We start from the raw sequence: 19524 nt of genomic DNA on the forward strand, positions 1-19524 counted from the left end.
TAGATCTATAAATGCCTCACTCAAATATTCTAATTACATATAATATAATTGATCCATGTATAATTTTTATTTTAGATTTTATATGAAATGGCAATGATTTTAAAACTCTGAATTCGCGGAAGCTAGTCACGACTCACGATTTATTTCAGTTTGTGTAAATATTGTCCACTTTACACATTTGATGTTCATAATTTAATTTTATTATTATTTTTTTTTTCAAAACGTGACCATATATAATCAGAAGGCCTTGATTTTCTTGAAAACTGTGTACTGCAGAAAAATATTTATGTAAATTAATATACGACAGGCCTTGATTTTCTTGAAACCTGAAACAACAAAAGGAGTAAGATCAAAATAAAGTTTTTCACACACACACTTCATCTCCTTTTCTCATTGACAATTAGGATTTTGATTTATTGCACGAAAATACAGTGATTGAAGGCATGTCATCAATCGATTGAATGCCAAACAGGAGAGAAAATTACAAAACAATGGCATCAGAAAATTAAAAGCAGCTGCAATAGCATTCCTTAATGATTCAGCTATTTCCTCACAATAAGTTTTGCTCTTGCATGGCCTTCGCTAATTTGAAATTGATCCCCCAAGCCAAGATGAGCCATTAACAACCAAATCAAAGTGATGAGCTCTCCACCTCTACTCAGTTGCTGAGCATGAGTATTTGGTCTGCAATGACTCGCAGCATAAGACAACAATTCTACCCACACTCCGCTTATTGTTTCCCATTTATCTTTCCCTTTCTCATCCAACTTTTTCAGCTCTTTAGCCAGCATGCACGCATCAAACAACACAGATTTGCTTCTATCTCCTTTCACAGTAACTGGTTTAACTTCTGTATTAACATCCAGGATACTCTTGCAGGCCCTTCTCTGTTCCTCAACCTCTTTCGATTTATCTGTGCAGAAGAATTTCTTAACAGTAAAGATATTTGGAGGGGCTCGTGTCTGTTGCTGTTCCTGTTCTGATTTCCTTCTACGGAGAAATTTCTTCATATTTGGAAAGACTCGAGCCAGTTCCTGTTCCTTTCCCTGTTCTGATTTCCTTCTACGAAAAAAATTCTTGATATTTGGAAAGGCTCGACTCTGTTCCTGTCCCTGTTCTGATCTCTTTCTCTTAAAGAATTTCTTGGTTTCTGCGCAGGTATCTCTGAATCTTATTTGCCCAATACCGGCCACTGCAGACATCATTGTTGGCTGCATAACTAGAAGATATAACATGTAATCTGACAGGAGCTTCGAAAATTCACGATACTTCTTAGAATCATTGCCTTCACCAGTATTGTTACCAGTATTGCCTTGACCAGCATTTCCTTCACCAGCATTGCCCGCACCAGTTATTTTTTTGGGTAAATGCAAGCAACAACACTGTGGTGAACTCTTGTCTGCGCCAGTATTTTTATCAGCATTTCCTTCATCAGTAGTATCGTCATTGTAGCAGAGTTCAGTTGCAATGTGCCATAATAGAAGGCTTTCATCATAATCCACATCAACAATATAAGGAAGTAAGTTGCCCCGATCTTTAATCCGAAGAATCCAGTCACCTCTGGCTGAAGATATCTCCTTGGAAGTTTCTAAATCATCTGCCATCTCAGATTTCATTTTCAGCTCCTTGAAGATGAAGTCTCTTAGCTCTTTAGTGAAAGTTTCCCTCTGCACATACTTCTGCCCATCTAAAAAGTTTGTAAGGCCCAAATAACCAATGATATTTTCTTTCATTTTTGAACGTTGATGCAGGCAATAATATATCAAATTGTATTTTGAAACAGATTCACACCACCTGCGATGCAAGACTTTCGTAGGCCTTGAGGAGTCTTCAAACCACTTTCCCCTCTTGACTTCTAGCAAGAAGCTAAGGATTTTATCAACAAATGATTTATGCTGAGAGTTAACCTCGGGTGACTCACTGAAGGCGATAATGGTCCAATCAGAGAAGATGAGCATGAATAGAGCAATTATATCCAGGGCCATGGCACCAAGGAGCAACGCATAGGTTATTTTAACATCAGACCTATGGAATCCCTGCTTGTCCTCCGAATAGAAGAGTACAAGGGCTACAACAACAGAACAAAACGAAATAAATCTGCAAATGTACCCAAATATACAATGCACCACACTGACCTTGGTGTAGAGAACTTCATATATGAAATTCAATTCGACCTCTATCACTTTAAAAGCATCTTCTGCATTCCTTTTCAGGAAGAAGTCTCGGCTTTGGTTGCGCTCACGAAAGCTGAATATGAGATCAACAATGAGCCCCTTGAAAGTATTAAAAAAGCGATAGGCATGTTGCACCACTTGTAAGTCGGTCAAATCAGCTACTTTGTCTGCAGTGGCAGCTTTGATTACTCTATCAGGTTCTGGAATCATCACAATCCGTGTTGGAAGTTTTGATTCTTTCTTCGAAAAGTATTCATCCATGAGCTTGGCATAATCAGGCCCAGCGTCAGGTTCCATAAGCATGGAGTCCCGGAAACTACCCAAGCTTGCGAGATACAGAGAACGCGTTCGCTCAGAGTACTTGATAACCCCTGCGATAAACATGAGCATTGTTGGGATCCATAGCTTGTTGGGTAGCGTTTGAAAGAAGATATAAAGAGCAGCCACACACTGGAATATGAGGCCAAGCAAGTGCCTGAGCCACAGCTCATTATCCTCAAGAGCGAAAGCAGTTATGGTATCCGGGCCACCAAGGTGTACCAGAAAAAATGGAGCCCAAAATGCCAGAAGATCTCCATTATTCACAGGACCAGAATTGTTGCCTTGGCTGCTGGAGATGAGTCCGACAGCGAAGTTTGCAGCCCAGTCTGCAAGCAAATATGCCGACCAGAGCGGCATGAGTATCCAATTGTTTGGCGTTCGCTTTCTCAAGGGAGCAAACAAAATTAAGAAGGCTTGCAGTGAAAGGCTTAAGATAATGAAGCCTCGGAGATCCCATGACTCCCAAAGCTGTTTCCAATGTTCAGGAACAGGGATTTTCATATCCTCCTTTAGGAGTTTTTCCTCTCTTACACTGGTAGAGCAAAACCTTCTTAGTTCTTGAGATAATACAAATCACAAGAACAATTTAGTGAATTTACAGATAGCCTTCAAAGAAGCAGTCATTGTCAGTTTGTATAGATCATGTACACCAAATGCATTCTACATAAAAAGTCAATTCATGGCTAACTATTTTAAATCACTATTGATGCATAATATTCATAAACATTGACTAATTAAATTATTGAGTCCATATGGGATATTTATTTCTAAATTTTCTTGATAATATCAAAGCCACCTGGATTTTGTGACTTATTATTATAGTGACGGTAGCAGATAGTGAGCAACAAATAGTATATAGCAAGAGGGACATATTTAAAAAAGAAAAGACCTGGCAAGCTAAATGTCACTAGCCTTCTTAGAACTGAAAATACATTTTTCATGAATTTAACATTGTTTGGTGCAAAATATGAAAATTTTATGATCTTGGACCAGTTGCTTTCTAAAAATATATCAAGCAAAAGTTCAGGAGCATTACCTGTCATTTGATTAGAAAAAGAAGATAACACAAATAAAATTCTCAGAATAGATTTGCTAATGAACTGACAGAGAAGAAAGGGGGAAATTGTCATATGCATGACTTGGAATGTTGACTTCTTTTTTTCTTCCCCCACATAACCTGTTCATTCATGTCCTGGTGCTTGACACCATCAAAGTTGTGAAAATCTCAGCTACCTACAAATTTATGGTATTGCTGTCAGATCTTGATCCTAGATGGACAGTATGATATAAAACAAGGTCTAGTCAAAAAGTCCAACATTGAGCCATTTCCTAAATCCTTGAATTTTTTTTAGAAACTTCTCTCATATAGCCTTAAGAGTGGGGGAAAAGCAGTAGGGTGTTACGAAGTGCTTAAATGGCTTAGGGAATTGAACAGTACTTGCTGCTTGAACTTTGCAAGGCTATCTAATAACAGGGTCATCTGAACAGTACCTAGTGGCCAATTTGGTTCCCTGTACACCCAGTTTCTATATTTGAAGGATTTGCTTCAAAAGAAAGCAAGTCCCCCCTTAGCCGCTGATTTATCATTGGAGTGAATTCATTGAAGAGTCCCATTACAGTAATCTCGAGGCCAATAACTGAACCACCAAGAATTGGAGCAGTCAACATTACCAGAAAACAATTTAATTCTCTTCTTCAACTAGTAGTTAATATTGCGATTTCCTAGGGTTGTCATCTTTTTAAGGTCTTGTTAACAGTTCTATCTGGTTATTGATTGCATAAAAATATAAAAAAATTACTGACATTTCAACAGTTAAATTTAGCTTGTTTATGGAAAAGGGTGATTGAATTAATCATAAACCAACAAAGAAAAAAAAAAGGTAGTAATAGTTTAAAACTAACTACTTCATTCAGGAAGTCCTTTTCCAGTGGTAGATGGTTTTCTTCTCCAACTTAAGGCAATATCCTTCTCTCAAATCATTAGTTGAACTTTCTCTTGATTGGGTTGTCAAGATGTGTTGTAAAAACCACTTCAAAGCTGCAACAAGACAAATCTTTGGTTCAGGCATACCATAAAAAAATCACATGAACAGCATAAATTTACATGATAAAATGCAGCAACGGTTGCTCCTCTGTTTCGCCTTATATATTAACCAATCTGTTGCTTTTAGTAATCTAAAATAATAAAGCTGTTCTTTTGTTCTGAGAAATAGAAAGCAATGGATGTTAATGGGAGAAGAGGAATTTTATAATGGGCCTTATTGGGTGAACATCATAAATTTACATGTGTGAGAGATCACAGCAATTCGGTGCATTACAACACCATGTTGTTACCGCACTGGATCCACTCACACTAAAAATACCTAATATCACCCCAGTCAGTTCAATCACTTTGATGGATGACTGGTGAAGCAATGATACCGGAAAGGGACACTGTACAAAAATAAATAAATGAACTCAGCAAAGATACAAGTAAAATAATAATATAATGTATTACTAATATTATATAAACAAATTGAATTTTACTCATTTTATCCATATAATCATTAATTTGGAGCTTAGAACTGGATCACCTTTTTTTTTTTTTTTTATGTTTTCTAAAACTTTATATTATTTTTTATTAATGCATAATGTGTGTTTTTTTTTTTAAAAGTTAAAAGCATACACACATACCTACAACATGCTCCTCACGGGGCTAAAACTCTCAACTTCCCCTTTGAGGAGAAGAGATCATACCATTCAGGCTAGAGGCCTGGTGGTGATGCATAATGTGTTTTAAAATTGCATTGGAACCCATTAAAAAAAAAAATTACAATACAACCCAGCCATGTCCAACAAATGTCCCAAACTTGTCCATGTTGTGCCATGCCTTATATCAGCCGTGTCCTTGTGTGGCCAAGCCATCTCGAGCACAAACAAATATTCAAATTCCAACAGACTGGTAATCGTGTGAGACATGTTTTCACAGCCATTTCCCATGCATGTCGGTGCAACCTAGGAAATTACCTAATACCTATTTATTGGGCTACAAAAATGCAACCACAACGGGTCAACCTGAAATTATCAAACACAGCACAATCTTTGAATATGTTTGAACTGCTTCCTTCTGTCAACTGGTTTTATTAGGTTGAAATTTGTCGAATCCAAAACTCAATTCGGGTTGAAACTGGACAAAGGTGTCAAACTTGACCCACCCTCAACTACATTCCTAATAGCTGTATTATTAAGATATCTAACTATCCCAAAACCAAGCCTAATCGAAACTTGGCGCAAGATTAGAAAAATAAATTCAGATTGCAAGAATTGGATTCAAATTTGAATTTCATATCTAAATTATATGAGCCAACTTGACATTTGCAGCATATTGTGCTACGAGTACTTAACAATGTAAGAGGCATCCTTAGTCAATGCTAGTTGTCTGCTAGGAGTATTTTTTTGTTTTTTAATAATATATTTAAGTAAATAAGCTATTTAATTTAGTTTTGATGATACCCTCATATTCTAATGTCACACGAATTCATTGCCCAACATTATAAAATGCTTATCACACCAACAACCACCTCATTTAGTTGTTCTTCATCCCATCTATATATACATGCACACAGATAGATAGATACACCCATTGTATCTATCAATATGATGGATTTAGGTTTGAAATCCAAGATTGTGCACTCCAGTATGCACAACCAATGTCAAATTCTCAAATAAGCTCAGTATTTTAGTACCATACCTGTTTCGTGCAATCGATTTCTCGTTGGCACCCGATTTGGCGTGCTCGGCATGTGAGCACTGCCTTCGTCTTCCAAAGCCGAAGCAGCTTTGTAAATCCAATTCTTTGTCTCTCTCTCCATTGCATACTGACCAAAAAATGCGTTTGGCAGAGGGGTTTGATTTGGGGATTGGTGGAGAGAGAGATTGAGAGAGCGTGGGGAACGCAGGCAGCGGTGATGGAGGGAGCATTTGGTGGGGGAGAATGAAAGAGAGGCGGGGGCGGCGACGGGTGGGGGCTGTGGTTGGGTTGGGGATTTCTCCACGTGCATGTGTATACATGCGTTGGTATGGTATTAGTCAGTCTCTCGCTCCGTAATCCACTTTTCTTTTTTAGGATGCCTGGTAAGAATACTTACAATTAAGTGAGCGTTTTTCTTTCTTATTTGTTACACAATTGATTAATGAAAAGAGTAATAAATTTTTCAATTCACTACAACTATTTTATTTTAAGATAGATAAAGAACACTTGTATACTGAATTAAAATAATTTTTAATTGACTATTTAAACCAAATACAATTAAGCGGAAGACTTCACTTTTTTATTTGTTGCATAATTAATCAATTAAAAAAGTAAGTCTAGCAATTCTCAGTAAGTATTCCATACAAAAATCATTTTCCTTTCAGGATAGGGAGAGGACAATACATTTTGTCCCAAACTCTCAATTTTATTTTATATTTATTTTCTTACTTATAGTTTCAATTAAAATTTTAAAAATGCCCACACTTGATGTTTTATAATTTACATTATTATCTATATTTTCAACTAAAGTTTCAAAAATGCCCCCACTGGATTTTTCCCAATTTACATTATTACCTATATTTCAATTCAAATTTCAAAAACGTCCCCACTCAATTTTTTAAAATACTCCATTTCACATTTTTAACCACTAATTTTTAAAACTCGTATATTTATTATTTTACTTTAAAAATATTTGTCTTCAATTTTATTTATTCTTCAACGGTGCCCCCCTCAAAAAAATTTTTGGGTCCGTCAATGATTAGACGGAAGGGGAAGGGTACATGAACACGGTTTTCCGTGAAGCAACTAAACCATTCCTACAACACAACATTTATATCTTCATTCTAATTTAAGTGTAATAATATTTTTTACTATATTAGTAGTAAATGAATTATATAATATATTCTTGATGAGTCTGTGATAACGTTTTGTTTTCATAAGTTCACTGAAAGAAATGTAAATTAGAAATAGCGTAAAAATAGTACATTGACTTTTTAATTTAAAATAATTAATTTGGGATACCCAAATAAAAAAAAAGTGGGACGAGGGAGTACATATATTACTTTGCCTATTTTATATAGGGTTGTTTAGTGGTTTAGGTTAAACCAACACATGCACTTTACCTTCAGTGAGGCTCGAACTCCTGAACTCGGAGGGTTTGTATCTGATAGGTTATTGCCCTTCTAGCAGTGTTAAATGAATGTATTTTTATTTATTTATTTTCATAAATGGTTTTTGTACAAAAGGAAAAAGATATATATTTACAAGCTCACAAAGGGTATACCCTTAGAAAATTACTGGAGAGAACAAATTCTAAAACAAAAAAAAAAAAAACAAAGATGCGAAAGAAAAGATGTCTAAAACACAACACTATTCCAAACACAAATTTGCCTAATGAAAGGGACCAGTATAGAAAAACCAACCCCAATACCAATAGCATCCTTTAGCCCTGAAACTAACAAGATTAAAATGGCAAAAAGAATAACCGCCTCTTCCAGGAACACTATATCATACCAAAACTAAGCAATAACATCACTGATATTAATCTTCTGAACATCACGCACTTCCATTAGAGCCGTTCTAGCCACAACCTCTAGAAGAAGACAACTTGAACCATGGAGCCTATTATTCCTTTCTTTCCAAATAAACCATAAAAACTGCAGCAAACAAACTTTGGAGTCTCTTTGATTTCTGATACATCTTATCCATCCACACAAAAAGATCGCACACTGATATTACTTCTTGCAGAAGCTGCAAATCCCATCCCAAAACACTACCTATCCATTTCCACACCCCTTGAGAGAATGGACAAGAAACAAAAATATGATCTGTGGTATCAATACTTTGCTGACAGAGAGAACATCGAGCAGCCAAGAAAACTTTCCTCTGCAAATTTACCACAGTAGGCAACCTATCCAAAAGAACTAAAACAGCTGTAATAGACCAACGTGGTCTTGCCTTACCCTAACACAATTTATACCAAGGCATCTCATTCTCCTTTAACCTGATACCATCCCAAGCAACTTTAAAAGAAAATCTACCCTCATCCCACAGCAAGATATCATCACCCTCTTTAATCACAACAGTCTGCAAAAATATTTTAAATTGCACCAGATATTTATGTTGCAGACCATGAAAATTCCAAGCCCCATTTTGAATTAAAGAACTTACCAGGGCATTTCTAGGCAACTGTAAACTTCGAACCACATTGTGGCCAAAAACAACATTAAACAGGTGGCCTTTACACCAGGGGTCTTTAAACAACAAAGTTTTTTGTCCATCCCCAAACTGAAACTGAACATGCTGCTGCATCACCTCTCTAACAGCAACCAAAGGTTTCCATATAGAAGAGCTAGTTTGTTTGACTACCACAGTCCAATAATTAGCATGCTGAGCATACTTAAATTGAAACCAAGAAATCCACAGTTTATCCTTGCTCTTTAGAAAATCCCAAGCAAGCACACACCTAGAAGCAAGTTGAATATTAGATAATTTCCGAACCCCAAAACCTCCTTCATTTTTTGGTCGAGTAACTTTGTCCCAATTCAACAAATGCTTCTTCTTTGCATCCTCCTTACTTCCCCAAAGAAAATCTCTACATTTTTTCTAAATTTGATTGATAGTAGCCACTTGGATGTCATAAATACTACACCAATACTGGAAAATAGGTGTAACCACAGCCCTCATTAATTCCAATTTCCCTGCTAAAGACAGCAATTTGGTGTTCCAACACATAATTTTATTTGAGATCTTGTCCAACAGCTCCTTGCAGTGAATCTTCTTTAAACCATTAGGACACAAAGGTAGGCCGAAGTATTTAATTGGAAACTTATCCTCTATACAATTCAACACTTGTAAAAGAACCTGTTTCCTTCTCACAGCTCTCGAGAACAGAACACTACTCTTCCCTTTATTAATTTGTAACCCTGTAAGCACTTTAAGTCTCTTAAAAATAGCTACAATAACAGTAGCATTATGCACAGAAGCCTCACAAGCCAAAATTAAATCATCTGCAAAAAAGATATGGCTAAGAGGCATCTGAAATTTTTCTACAGACTTTAGAACTGACAACTCTTTCCTTTGCACAACATCGGCTACCAAAGTGGAGAACATCTCAGTAATCAAAGTAAACAACAATGGAGAGAGAGGGCAACCTTGCCTCAAATGAATGTATTAGTCTTGCCAATGGAAAAAAAAAATTAAAAATAAAAAAAACTAGTTAAATGTTATTTCATCAAACTTCAAGAGAGTTTGACTTTTACAAATAAATAAATAATAAAAATAAAAATCTAATAGTGATCTTGGAAAAGTATTTCAAAATAATTTTTCCTTTGAACTGTAATATTTATGATATGTTATATATATATATGTGTGTGTGTGAGAGTGTGTTAAAATATTTTTTTTACTTTAGCAGTGGGACCTACTTTACTTTAAGTTATTATGTAGCTAATGGGATTGTAGACCCATTTTCTGCTTCTCTCCTCTCTGCCGTGTCTGCTCTCTCTTTCTATGTATTGCATTTTTTTTTTTATTTTGTAACTTTAAAGCTTTGATTAATCTCCAACCATTGGGAGTTTGTGGGTGCCGTTTGCGGCAAATCGGAGCACGACGAGATCTACGCGTGGGTGTAAACAATTCATTGTTTGGCCAACTCTAGGGATTTCGAAATTAGGGCACAAAAATTAGTGGTTTTCATAATTTTGGAGGTAGGGGTCCGTAATCCTCACTTTCTTGCTCCTTTATGAGTTTTTCAACTTTAGTTGTTGTTAAGCATGATTAATTTGAATTGATTATTTCTTAAATGATTTAATTGTGTTATGAAGCATTCAAGTATGTATATTTGTTGATTTACATGAAAAATATGCTCTATTTGAATTTGATTGCCTTGAAAATGATATAATTGTTGTAATTGAAATCTATGCTTATATGTGTTGATAGAATTATATGGAAAAAAAAAAAAAACACATGCCTAAATGTTAATTTTCATGCCTATTGTTTATTATTTTGATAGAAATGATTACGAGAATGCTTGCTAAATTATGTTGTAAAAATTTTTATTTCCTTACAAATGGCAAAGCATGTGACATACATTCATAACCTTGGGCATAAAAAAGGGCAAATTATTTGAAATGAAATAGAAAGGGTTTTTTTGGGAAGAATTTTGATAAAGTGATTTTTGAGAAAACCTGGTCGCCGCGGAGTCACCAAAGGGCTGGTATGTTAATATAACCTAGAGGGAACTAGGGAGATCGCCCTAGCGTGGTTGAGCTAGCTGGGCCCCAAATGACGCCGCGGGGGTACCAAGGGTCAGGGATAGTAGCCGATCCTTCTCTCGTGTCGCTGCGGAGTCACCAAAGGACGGGTTATATTAATAGTTAGAAAAACGATGGATTTGAATTTTTAAAATGGGGAGCGACATACATGACATTGCATATCATGGCATGGCATTGTTTATTTGAAATTGGAATTTACGTTGTATTCTTTTCAAGCATAGCATGACCCCTATCCTCTATTCCTATTCGTTATTTGGATTCACGGGGCCACAAGAGGTGTGTCTTAGGCACCACCTACTGAGCTTTATGCTCACCCTATCATTTAATATTTTTTTTCAGGACTCGGGAAAGAAGTTGTGGACACTGAACAATCACAAACTTAAGGAGGACTATGAGTACATTTTTTTGTTATCTTTTGTATATTTGCTACACTTTTGTTAAGTCTCAAAACCATAGTGAAGTGTATACATTTTGCAAACCATGGTCATGTATTGTAAACTATAACTCTTGTTGCTATTTTGAAGGGAAGCGAGACTATGTAAATATTTTGTGTTGAATGGGATGACGATGATGGGCCAACTTGAGGAGGTTGTTGATGTTATTATTTTGGGAAATGTATTATATATTTTTTTTTGTATTGTGTGTTGGGACAGGTTGGATAAGTCTTGAAAGACCCCTTTTTAGCAAAGGTCATGCCAATTTTTTTAAAAAAAAATGGTATAAGTTTAGGGTCGTTACAAATTTGGTATCAGAGTGATGGTTCAAAACCCATTAGGACGACAGGTAGAGGCTTCCATAGGATTGCATGGGAAATCATTTGCATAGTTTATGTGATTATTTGTTAAAGTGTTTTGCTATGTGAAAAAATATGCTTAACTGTTTACTTACTTACGTGTTTATACGCCTATATGCTTATATTAATGTGTTCATTGCATAGTCTTGCATGCTAAGTGTTTATGCAGTATTCTTTTGTGTTGAGTTGTTCGGACCTTACTGTTATCGTTATTGAACCGTTTTCTTATTTTATAGTACGATGCCGCCACAAAAGGAACTCAGTGGTGTTGGCTCTATGCCGACAAGAGGTGATGTTGGCGAGAGCTCTAGCTCTAATCTAGCGGAGCATGTCGATGAGGATGCACTTCTTAGGGACTTGATTCCCCCAAGAAGTGTTCCTACCAGAAGAGACAATGTTGAAACATCAGTTGAAGAGGGTGAAGGTTCAACGGAACTAGTATTAAACCGTTTATTACAGAGAGCCTTGAGGGCTACAATTGCTATTCATCAACAGCCGGTACCGCAACCTGTAGTTCAAGTAGAAGAGATGCCAACATAGAAACGTCTCAAGATTATTAAAGGGTTTTCTAAGTTGTTGCCATTGATGTTTGAGGGTGGTGCAGATCCAATGGTAGCGGACGACTACATGGACCAAGTGGAAACACATTTGACTTCTATGGATGTGACGGATGATCACTTAAAAATCATCCTAACCACTTCCAAGTTTTCAAAGGATGCCAAGTTTTGGTGGAAGTCAGTCACCAACCGGCATAAAGTGGAGGAGATGAGTTGGGAGATGTTTAAAAAGTTGTTTTATGAAAAATATTTTCCGGTCACTAAGAGATGGGAGCTTAGGGATCAGTTTAATGGCCTTATCTAAGGTAATATTTTGGTAACCGAGTATGAGAACAAGTTCACCTCTCTATCTCGCTTTGTTCCAGAGATGGTGAGCAATGAAGTTGATAAGACTCGGAAGTTTGTCTCCGGGCTTGATTACAAAATGAGGCTGTTGATAACGGCACAGTACATCAAGGTTTATTCTGAGGCAGTAGAAAAAGCATTGATGCTAGAGGCGGAGGCCAAAGATAAAGATGCAAGAAGGGAGTAGTGGAAGCAAAAGAGGAATGAAGGGTCATTTTCAGAGGGACCTTCATGGAAAAGGAACAGGGGTGGTTTGTCTCAGTTTCAGAGGCAGCAGTCTACATGATTCGCTTCTACCACTCCTATGCCAACAGGGTCTGATAAGAATGGAGTCGTTTAATTTCAATGTCAGCAGCCTAGACATTACAAGTCCAATTGCCCCATGAGATCGTCTTTAGTTTCTTCAGCTCCGAGAGCTTGTTATGGGTATGGTCAGCAGGGCCACTTGATTCGAGACTGTCCGAGTCAGGGAGCAGGCACCATTAGTGGCAAAGGGTCACGGCATACGCCGTCATAGTCGGCTATAGTTCAATCAGGTTTCAGACCACCGCCACCACCACAGCCTACTATGTCTTCTAAGCGTTCACGGCCAGTTAGTAGGGATACTCCTACTATATCAGTGCAGCAGTCAGATGTTCAGGTTGGTAGTTCTCAGGCACAGGCACCACAGGGATGTGTTTTTGCACTCGCTCAGACTGATACATCTCCTGGTCTATCAGTTCTCTGAGGTATCTTTCCAATGTTTAGTTCTTGGGCTCATGTTCTCTTTGACTCTGGTGCATCTCATTCCTTCATTTCATCATCATTTGCACTTGCATCAGGGTTAGAGGTCAGTTTCATGGATCGGGCGTTATATGTTGATACACCTGTTGGGGTTTCAGTGTCCTTGAGCCGAATTGTGAAGGATTGTTCCATTGTGATAGCCAAGCGGACTTTTGTGTTTAACCTTATCCTCTTGGAGATGACTAGCTTTGATGTCACTCTCGGGATAGATTGGTTAGCTTCCTTTCGTGCCACGGTTGACTGTTTCAGAGGTAGAGTCACAGTTTGCACTCTTGAGGGAGACTATTTTTTTTTTCGTAGGAGATCGGAGTGATTCATACACTACATCGTTTTATGGAGTTCATGGATGGAGTCGTGGTGATTACTTCTTCGCTAGTCTTCTAGCCGAAGAAGATGATTTGTGGAAGAAGATTATCATGTAGTTGTTCGTGATTTTCTAGATGTGTTTCCGGATGATTTGACAGAGTTGCCTCCATACCAAGAAGTGGAGTTTACTATTGATTTGATGTCTGGTACCGCGCCGATTTCTATGGCACTGTATCGTATGGCACCAGTTGAGTTGGAAGAATTGAAAAAGCAACTTGATGATTTGAGGATGAAGGGTTTTGTGATACCCCCGGATTTCCAGATGCGGGTTGGCCAGCCCCACGCCCGATTATCCGAGGATATCAAACCAATTAGTAATAAACGAACGCAGAATACAATTAAGAAAACAGGAATAAATAAATTGCTGAAAAAGAAACTAGAATGATAACACAAATACTGAAACCTCAGAATAAAATTTTATTAATAAAGAATTATTCTGATACATCCAAATTTTCCATTTCTAATACAACTCGGGAATCCATCTAGTGGACCCCTAATAAACTCCAACACTGAAATCAACAACTGAAGAACTCCGATGCTAAAACCCGAAGAAACTCCTACGTTGTCGGATGAGTGAGTGACCGTCTCTGCTTAGCACGAACAAACTCTAAAACCCACAATTGTCCGATTCCTTAAAAAATAATAGTAGATCAGGCCCACGAACAAGTTCTATCCTAACTACAATCTAAATAGAGACCCGATACGCAGATACACCCTAGATGTCTCAACCATATCTATATAGTCCGTAAAATATATATATCCACACTAAGGGACATTCACTGAGCCACAGTAGGGGTCTCAAACTGAATAGAAGGTAACATGCGAAAACTCGCCCAAAGGTGGGCATGAGTACCTAGACCAAGCAGGGTACACCTCAACCTACTATAGTCAGCTACGCATCCACTGCATATACGCACCTTAACCAACGATCCTGAGACTCAAGCTCATATCGCGGTATCATAAATACATATATAACCTCCATCCAAATACAATGTTACCAGTCAACTATTCGTCGCTCAGACACGACATATAATTAGGATTTAAATGTTTTAATTAAATCCCTACCCTTCCCAATACAGAAATATAAACAACCATCCATTATGTCGTTTAACTGTTTTAATTGACAGGACATGCATCCATGTAGGATTTAACTATTTTAGTTAATCCATTCCGTATGCATGAATGGGTTGGAATTAGCGTTTTGATCTAATTCGTCCCTCCGTATACCACCGTCCCATACCGGTGTATACCATGCATATAATCTGTAAATGATGCAACAACTCAATCAGTACATCACATAAGTCCACATAATCCAAATAGTTGATAAAACAGAATTAAAACAGTACATCAATTATAATCCCAAAACACCATCCCTGTAATTGCTAAAACAGTTTAATAGTCCAACAATAAAAGTCCAAATTCATAATCCAAGTAATTGCATAAACAATTTAATAATTCAGTAATTAAAATCCAAGCATTTAATCCAAGTAATTGCATAAACAGTTTAATAGTCTAGTAATTAAAATCCAAATCCATAGTCCAAGTAATTGTAGAAAAGGTTTAATATTTCAACAATTAGCATCCCAAAGCATGTATAGATCAAAACAAATACATAGATTACCCTATCATGCATTTAAATTAAGTTTTATAACCATCCTAAATCCCATTAAATTGCTAAAATTTAGTTAAACAATTAATCCGTCTTTCATCCGTTAACAGTATAAAAAGTTTACTAATTTAATATTGTTTGTCCCACTAACTCAGAGGCTAACTTTTACTAATCTAAGGTCTTAATAACACCCAAAATAAACCCTTTAATTCCTCTGTGAAGTCCCAAAATTTTCAGAATAGTTCCCATGCTCCAACAGTAACCACAACTCGTAAAAAAAAAAAATTAATAATAGAATGTTCACTATTGAAGAGAGCCTGCTCCAAGACTTTGGGAGCAGGCTCTAATAAGCCTGGAGCCGGCTCCAATAACCTTGGAGCCGGCTCTACATGCGTGAGAGCCTCCTGCTCCGATGCACTCTGTTTCAATCCGTCTGCTCCATCTCCGGCCATTCCAACCCATTTGTTCCCCTTCAATACTGAACTTAGGAGTCTTATCTAATCCCAGTAGCATCCCCATGGTTGGTTTACAGTGGTTAAAAGCAGTTACAGTAATTACAACAATAGTAGTTTAGCATGCTTAAAGAATAACACTGGAACTCAAACAAACACAACTGAAACAGAGTGGATTTGCAACACATACAGATCGCCAATATAGCATATCTTATACATGTAAAACTCAGTTAATGATTAATTAAACCCTAGAGACTATCTAGGTGCACAGAACACGAGCCAACGGGAAAGAGGAAGAAAAGAACTTGCCTCTATGGTTTTTAAATAAAAACCTTGTCACCGTCTTCCTAGATTTTCCAACGACGTCCAATTCACTGTCAATCTCCTATTGCTCCACCTTCCCTTCTCCTAGGTCCATCCTTTAATCCGCAGCCGAACCCTGTCGGCACAACTCTCTATTTTCCTTACAATCTCTCTCTCTGTTTTCTTTCTATAACTCTCTGTTTGTGAACGAGTGTTTGTGAATGAAGTTTTATTGATTCCTAACCCTAAGCCAACGTCTAATGATATATTTATAGGTTTAGAAAACTAAAACCTTAATGCTAATTTTAATCTTAGAAAGAAAAGAACAACCACAAAAGTTATAATCCAAGTCGGCAAAATACGTGAGAAAATACACGTAACCCTAAATTTATAACATATATTAAATTATGATAAACAATATCAGTTTAATTATTAATAAATACCAATAATTAAAACTACTCTATATACATATATACCCATATATACATGTATATACTTCCATGGGTAAAAACTGTACCCATTTACATTATTCAAATAGTTCGTTAATCCTATCCAAGCCCAACATCGTTTTAAAGATAAATAAATAAAATAACACATTTAATTACACATTCAAATGCCACCTAAGCATATAATTGAATTAAAACAACAATTCAATTAAAACAATTAAACATCTAGACAATCAAGCAAATAGTCAAAATTGTAATTTAAAAACCTTTAAACAATTAATTAAAAACACTTAAGCACACACAAACAACTAAAATACAATAAAATAAAATAATTAATTGCCAATTATATTTTTTTGAAACTAGGGGTATTACAGGTTTCATCCGACCGAGTGTGTCACCGTGTGGCGCACCGGTCTTGTTTGCTAAGAAGAAAGATGATTCTTTGAGGTTGTGCATTGATTACCGAAAGTTAAATCATGCCACTATCAAGAACAAGTATCATTTACCAAGAATAGATGATTTATTTGATCAGTTGAAGGGAGCCAGTTATTTCTCGAAGATTGACTTGAGGTCAGGGTACTATCAGTTGTGAGTTAGGGATTAGGATATTCCGAAGACAGCGTTCCGTACACGGTATGGACACTATGAGTTCCTTGTTATGCTTTTTGGCTTGACTAATGCACCAGCAGCATTCATGAACTTGATGAACCGCGTCTTTCATGATTACTTGGACCAGTTTGTGGTAATTTTCGTGGATGACATTCTTGTGTATTCACGATCTCGGGAGGAGCACGAGATCCATTTAAGTATTGTATTACAGATTTTATGGAGGCACCGATTGTATGTCAAATATGAGAAGTGTGAGTTTTGGCTACAAGAGGTGAAGTTTTTAGGGCATGTTGTTTCAGAGGGTGGAGTATAGGTTGATCCATCAAAGATAGAGGCAGTTGTGAATTGGGAGCAACCTAAGAATATGTTTGAGATTCACAGTTTTCTTAGTTTAGCGGGTTACTACTGAAGATTTGTGAAGGATTTTTCTCGCTTGGCAGCGCCTATGACTCGCTTGACCCGAAAAGGGATCAAGTTTACATAGAATGAAGCCTGCGAGTCTTCCTTTCATGAATTGAAAACAAGATTGACTACAGCTCCAGTGTTGGTGATATCCGAGTGTGGCTTGGGTTATGTGAGTTATGTTGATGCTTCATGTGATGGTTTGGGTTGTGTATTGATGCAGGATGGTAGAGTAGTGGCTTATGGGTCTCGACAGTTGAAAACTCACGAGCTTAACTACCCTACTCATGATCTAGAGTTAATGACAGTCGTGTTTGCTTTGAAGTATTGGAGACATTACTTGTATGGTGAGAGATTTAAGGTGTTCTCGGATCAGAAGAGTCTCAAGTACCTTTTCTCCTAAAAGGACTTAAACAACAGACAAAGGCGATGGGTTAAGTTCTTGGAAGATTACAATTTTGACTTGTAGTATCATCCGGGCAAGGTAAATGTGGTAGCAGATGCCTTAAGCCGAAAATCTCGTGGGACTCTGGCCGGTTTGGCTATTCGGAAATAGAAGATGCTTGAAGACTTAGCAGAGATAGGATTGTGTTGCTATGATGACGATGGCATTGAGTCGGCATTCTTGTTTAGTCTTGTGGCTCAGCCTACTCTTGTCAGACGAGTGATTGAGTCGCAAAGACAGGATTCGGATTTGGATGCCACTTACACCTTGATCTCCAGTAGTAAGACAGTAAAAGATTGGACCTTACATGCAGATGGAAGTCTACGGTACAAGGGTTTGTTGGTTGTTCCACAGTTTGTCGTGAGGATGTCCTACGGGAGATTCACACTTCCCGCTTTGCAGTTCATCCAGGTGGTACCAAGATGTATCGCAATTTGAGATGTCAGTATTGGTGAAACGAAATGAAGAAAGATGTTGCACAGTTTGTGGCTAGATGCCTTACCTGTCAACAGATGAAAGCCGAGTATCAGAGTCCAGCAGGTTTACTGTAGCCATTGCCTGTAGCACAGTGGAAATGGGAGCATATTGCTATGGATTTTGTGACAGGTCTTCCAAGGTCACGGAGAGGCAACGAGGCCGTATGAGTCATCATTGACAGATTGAACAAGACGGCTCACTTTTTGCCTATTAAGGTAACAGATGACACAGAGGCACTTGGTGTTCTTTATGTGAAAGAGATTATGAGGTTGCACGGAGTTCCAGTGGCTATCGTTTCAGATAGGGATGCCAAGTTTACTTCGAAGTTCTGAGAAGGACTTCAAGCAGCGTTTGGTTCATCGTTGCACCTTAGTACGATATTCCAACCACATACGGACGACCAGTCAGAGCGTACCATCCAGATTTTGGAGGATATGTTTCAGGCATGTGTACTTGATTTGGGAGGCAGTTGGGAGGATCACCTACAACTTATTTAGTTTGCCTACAACAAAAGGCCGGTGTGTTAATATAACCTAGAAGGAACTAGGGAGATCGCCTTAGTGTGGTTGAGCTAGTTGGGCCCTAAATGACGCCGCGGGGGCACTAAGGGTCAGGGACAGTAGCCAATCCTTCTCTCGTGTCGCTGTGGAATCACCAAATGACGGGTTATATTAACAGTTTGAAAAGCGATGAATTTGAATTTTAAAATGGGGAGCGACATACATGACTGGAACACGGAATATATGAAATAAATTAAGAAATATTTGAACTATGATTCATACTTAATATTCAGACCTCGCGACCGGACTCAAAAATTTTTTCAAAGAATTCTAATTTATAAATCGAAAGATTTTTATTCTTTTAAACTACTGTTTATGCTTATTTTGACCAAAAGACAAATGTTTCTTTGGATTTTTGGCATATCATGGCAAGGCATTGTTTATTTGAAATTGGAATTTACATTGTATTCTTTTCCGGCATAGCATGACCCCTATCCTCTATTCCTATTCATTATTTGGATTCACGGGGCCACAAGAGGTGTGTCTTAGACACCACCTACTGAGCTTTATGCTCACCCTATCATTTAATATTTTTTTTCAGAACTCGGGAAAGAAATTGTGGACACTAAACCATCACAAACTTAAGGAGGACTACGAGT

The 19524-nt window shown here is 37.4% G+C and overlaps 1 protein-coding gene across 1 annotated transcript; it reads right to left on the bottom strand.

The window, feature by feature from the left end:
• Positions 1–425: 425 nt before the first annotated feature.
• LOC132277512 (uncharacterized) lies at positions 426–3109 on the bottom strand. The gene has a single exon (XM_059779372.1). It carries the CDS (start codon positions 2994–2996, stop codon positions 543–545), a length of 2454 nt encoding a protein of 817 aa, XP_059635355.1. The 5' UTR covers positions 2997–3109; the 3' UTR covers positions 426–542.
• Between the last annotated feature and the right edge of the window lie 16415 nt (positions 3110–19524).

The sequence above is a fragment of the Cornus florida genome, unplaced genomic scaffold (assembly GCF_030987335.1).
Source record: "Cornus florida cultivar Cherokee Brave unplaced genomic scaffold, ASM3098733v1 CherokeeBrave_3.0.0_Hap2_Chr01, whole genome shotgun sequence".
In the NCBI taxonomy this organism is placed as follows: Eukaryota; Viridiplantae; Streptophyta; class Magnoliopsida; order Cornales; family Cornaceae; genus Cornus; species Cornus florida.

Excerpts from the sequence above, each read along its gene's own strand:
- LOC132277512 (XM_059779372.1), bottom strand. The coding sequence starts at position 2,996 with ATGAAAATCCCTGTTCCTGAACATTGGAAACAGCTTTGGGAGTCATGG.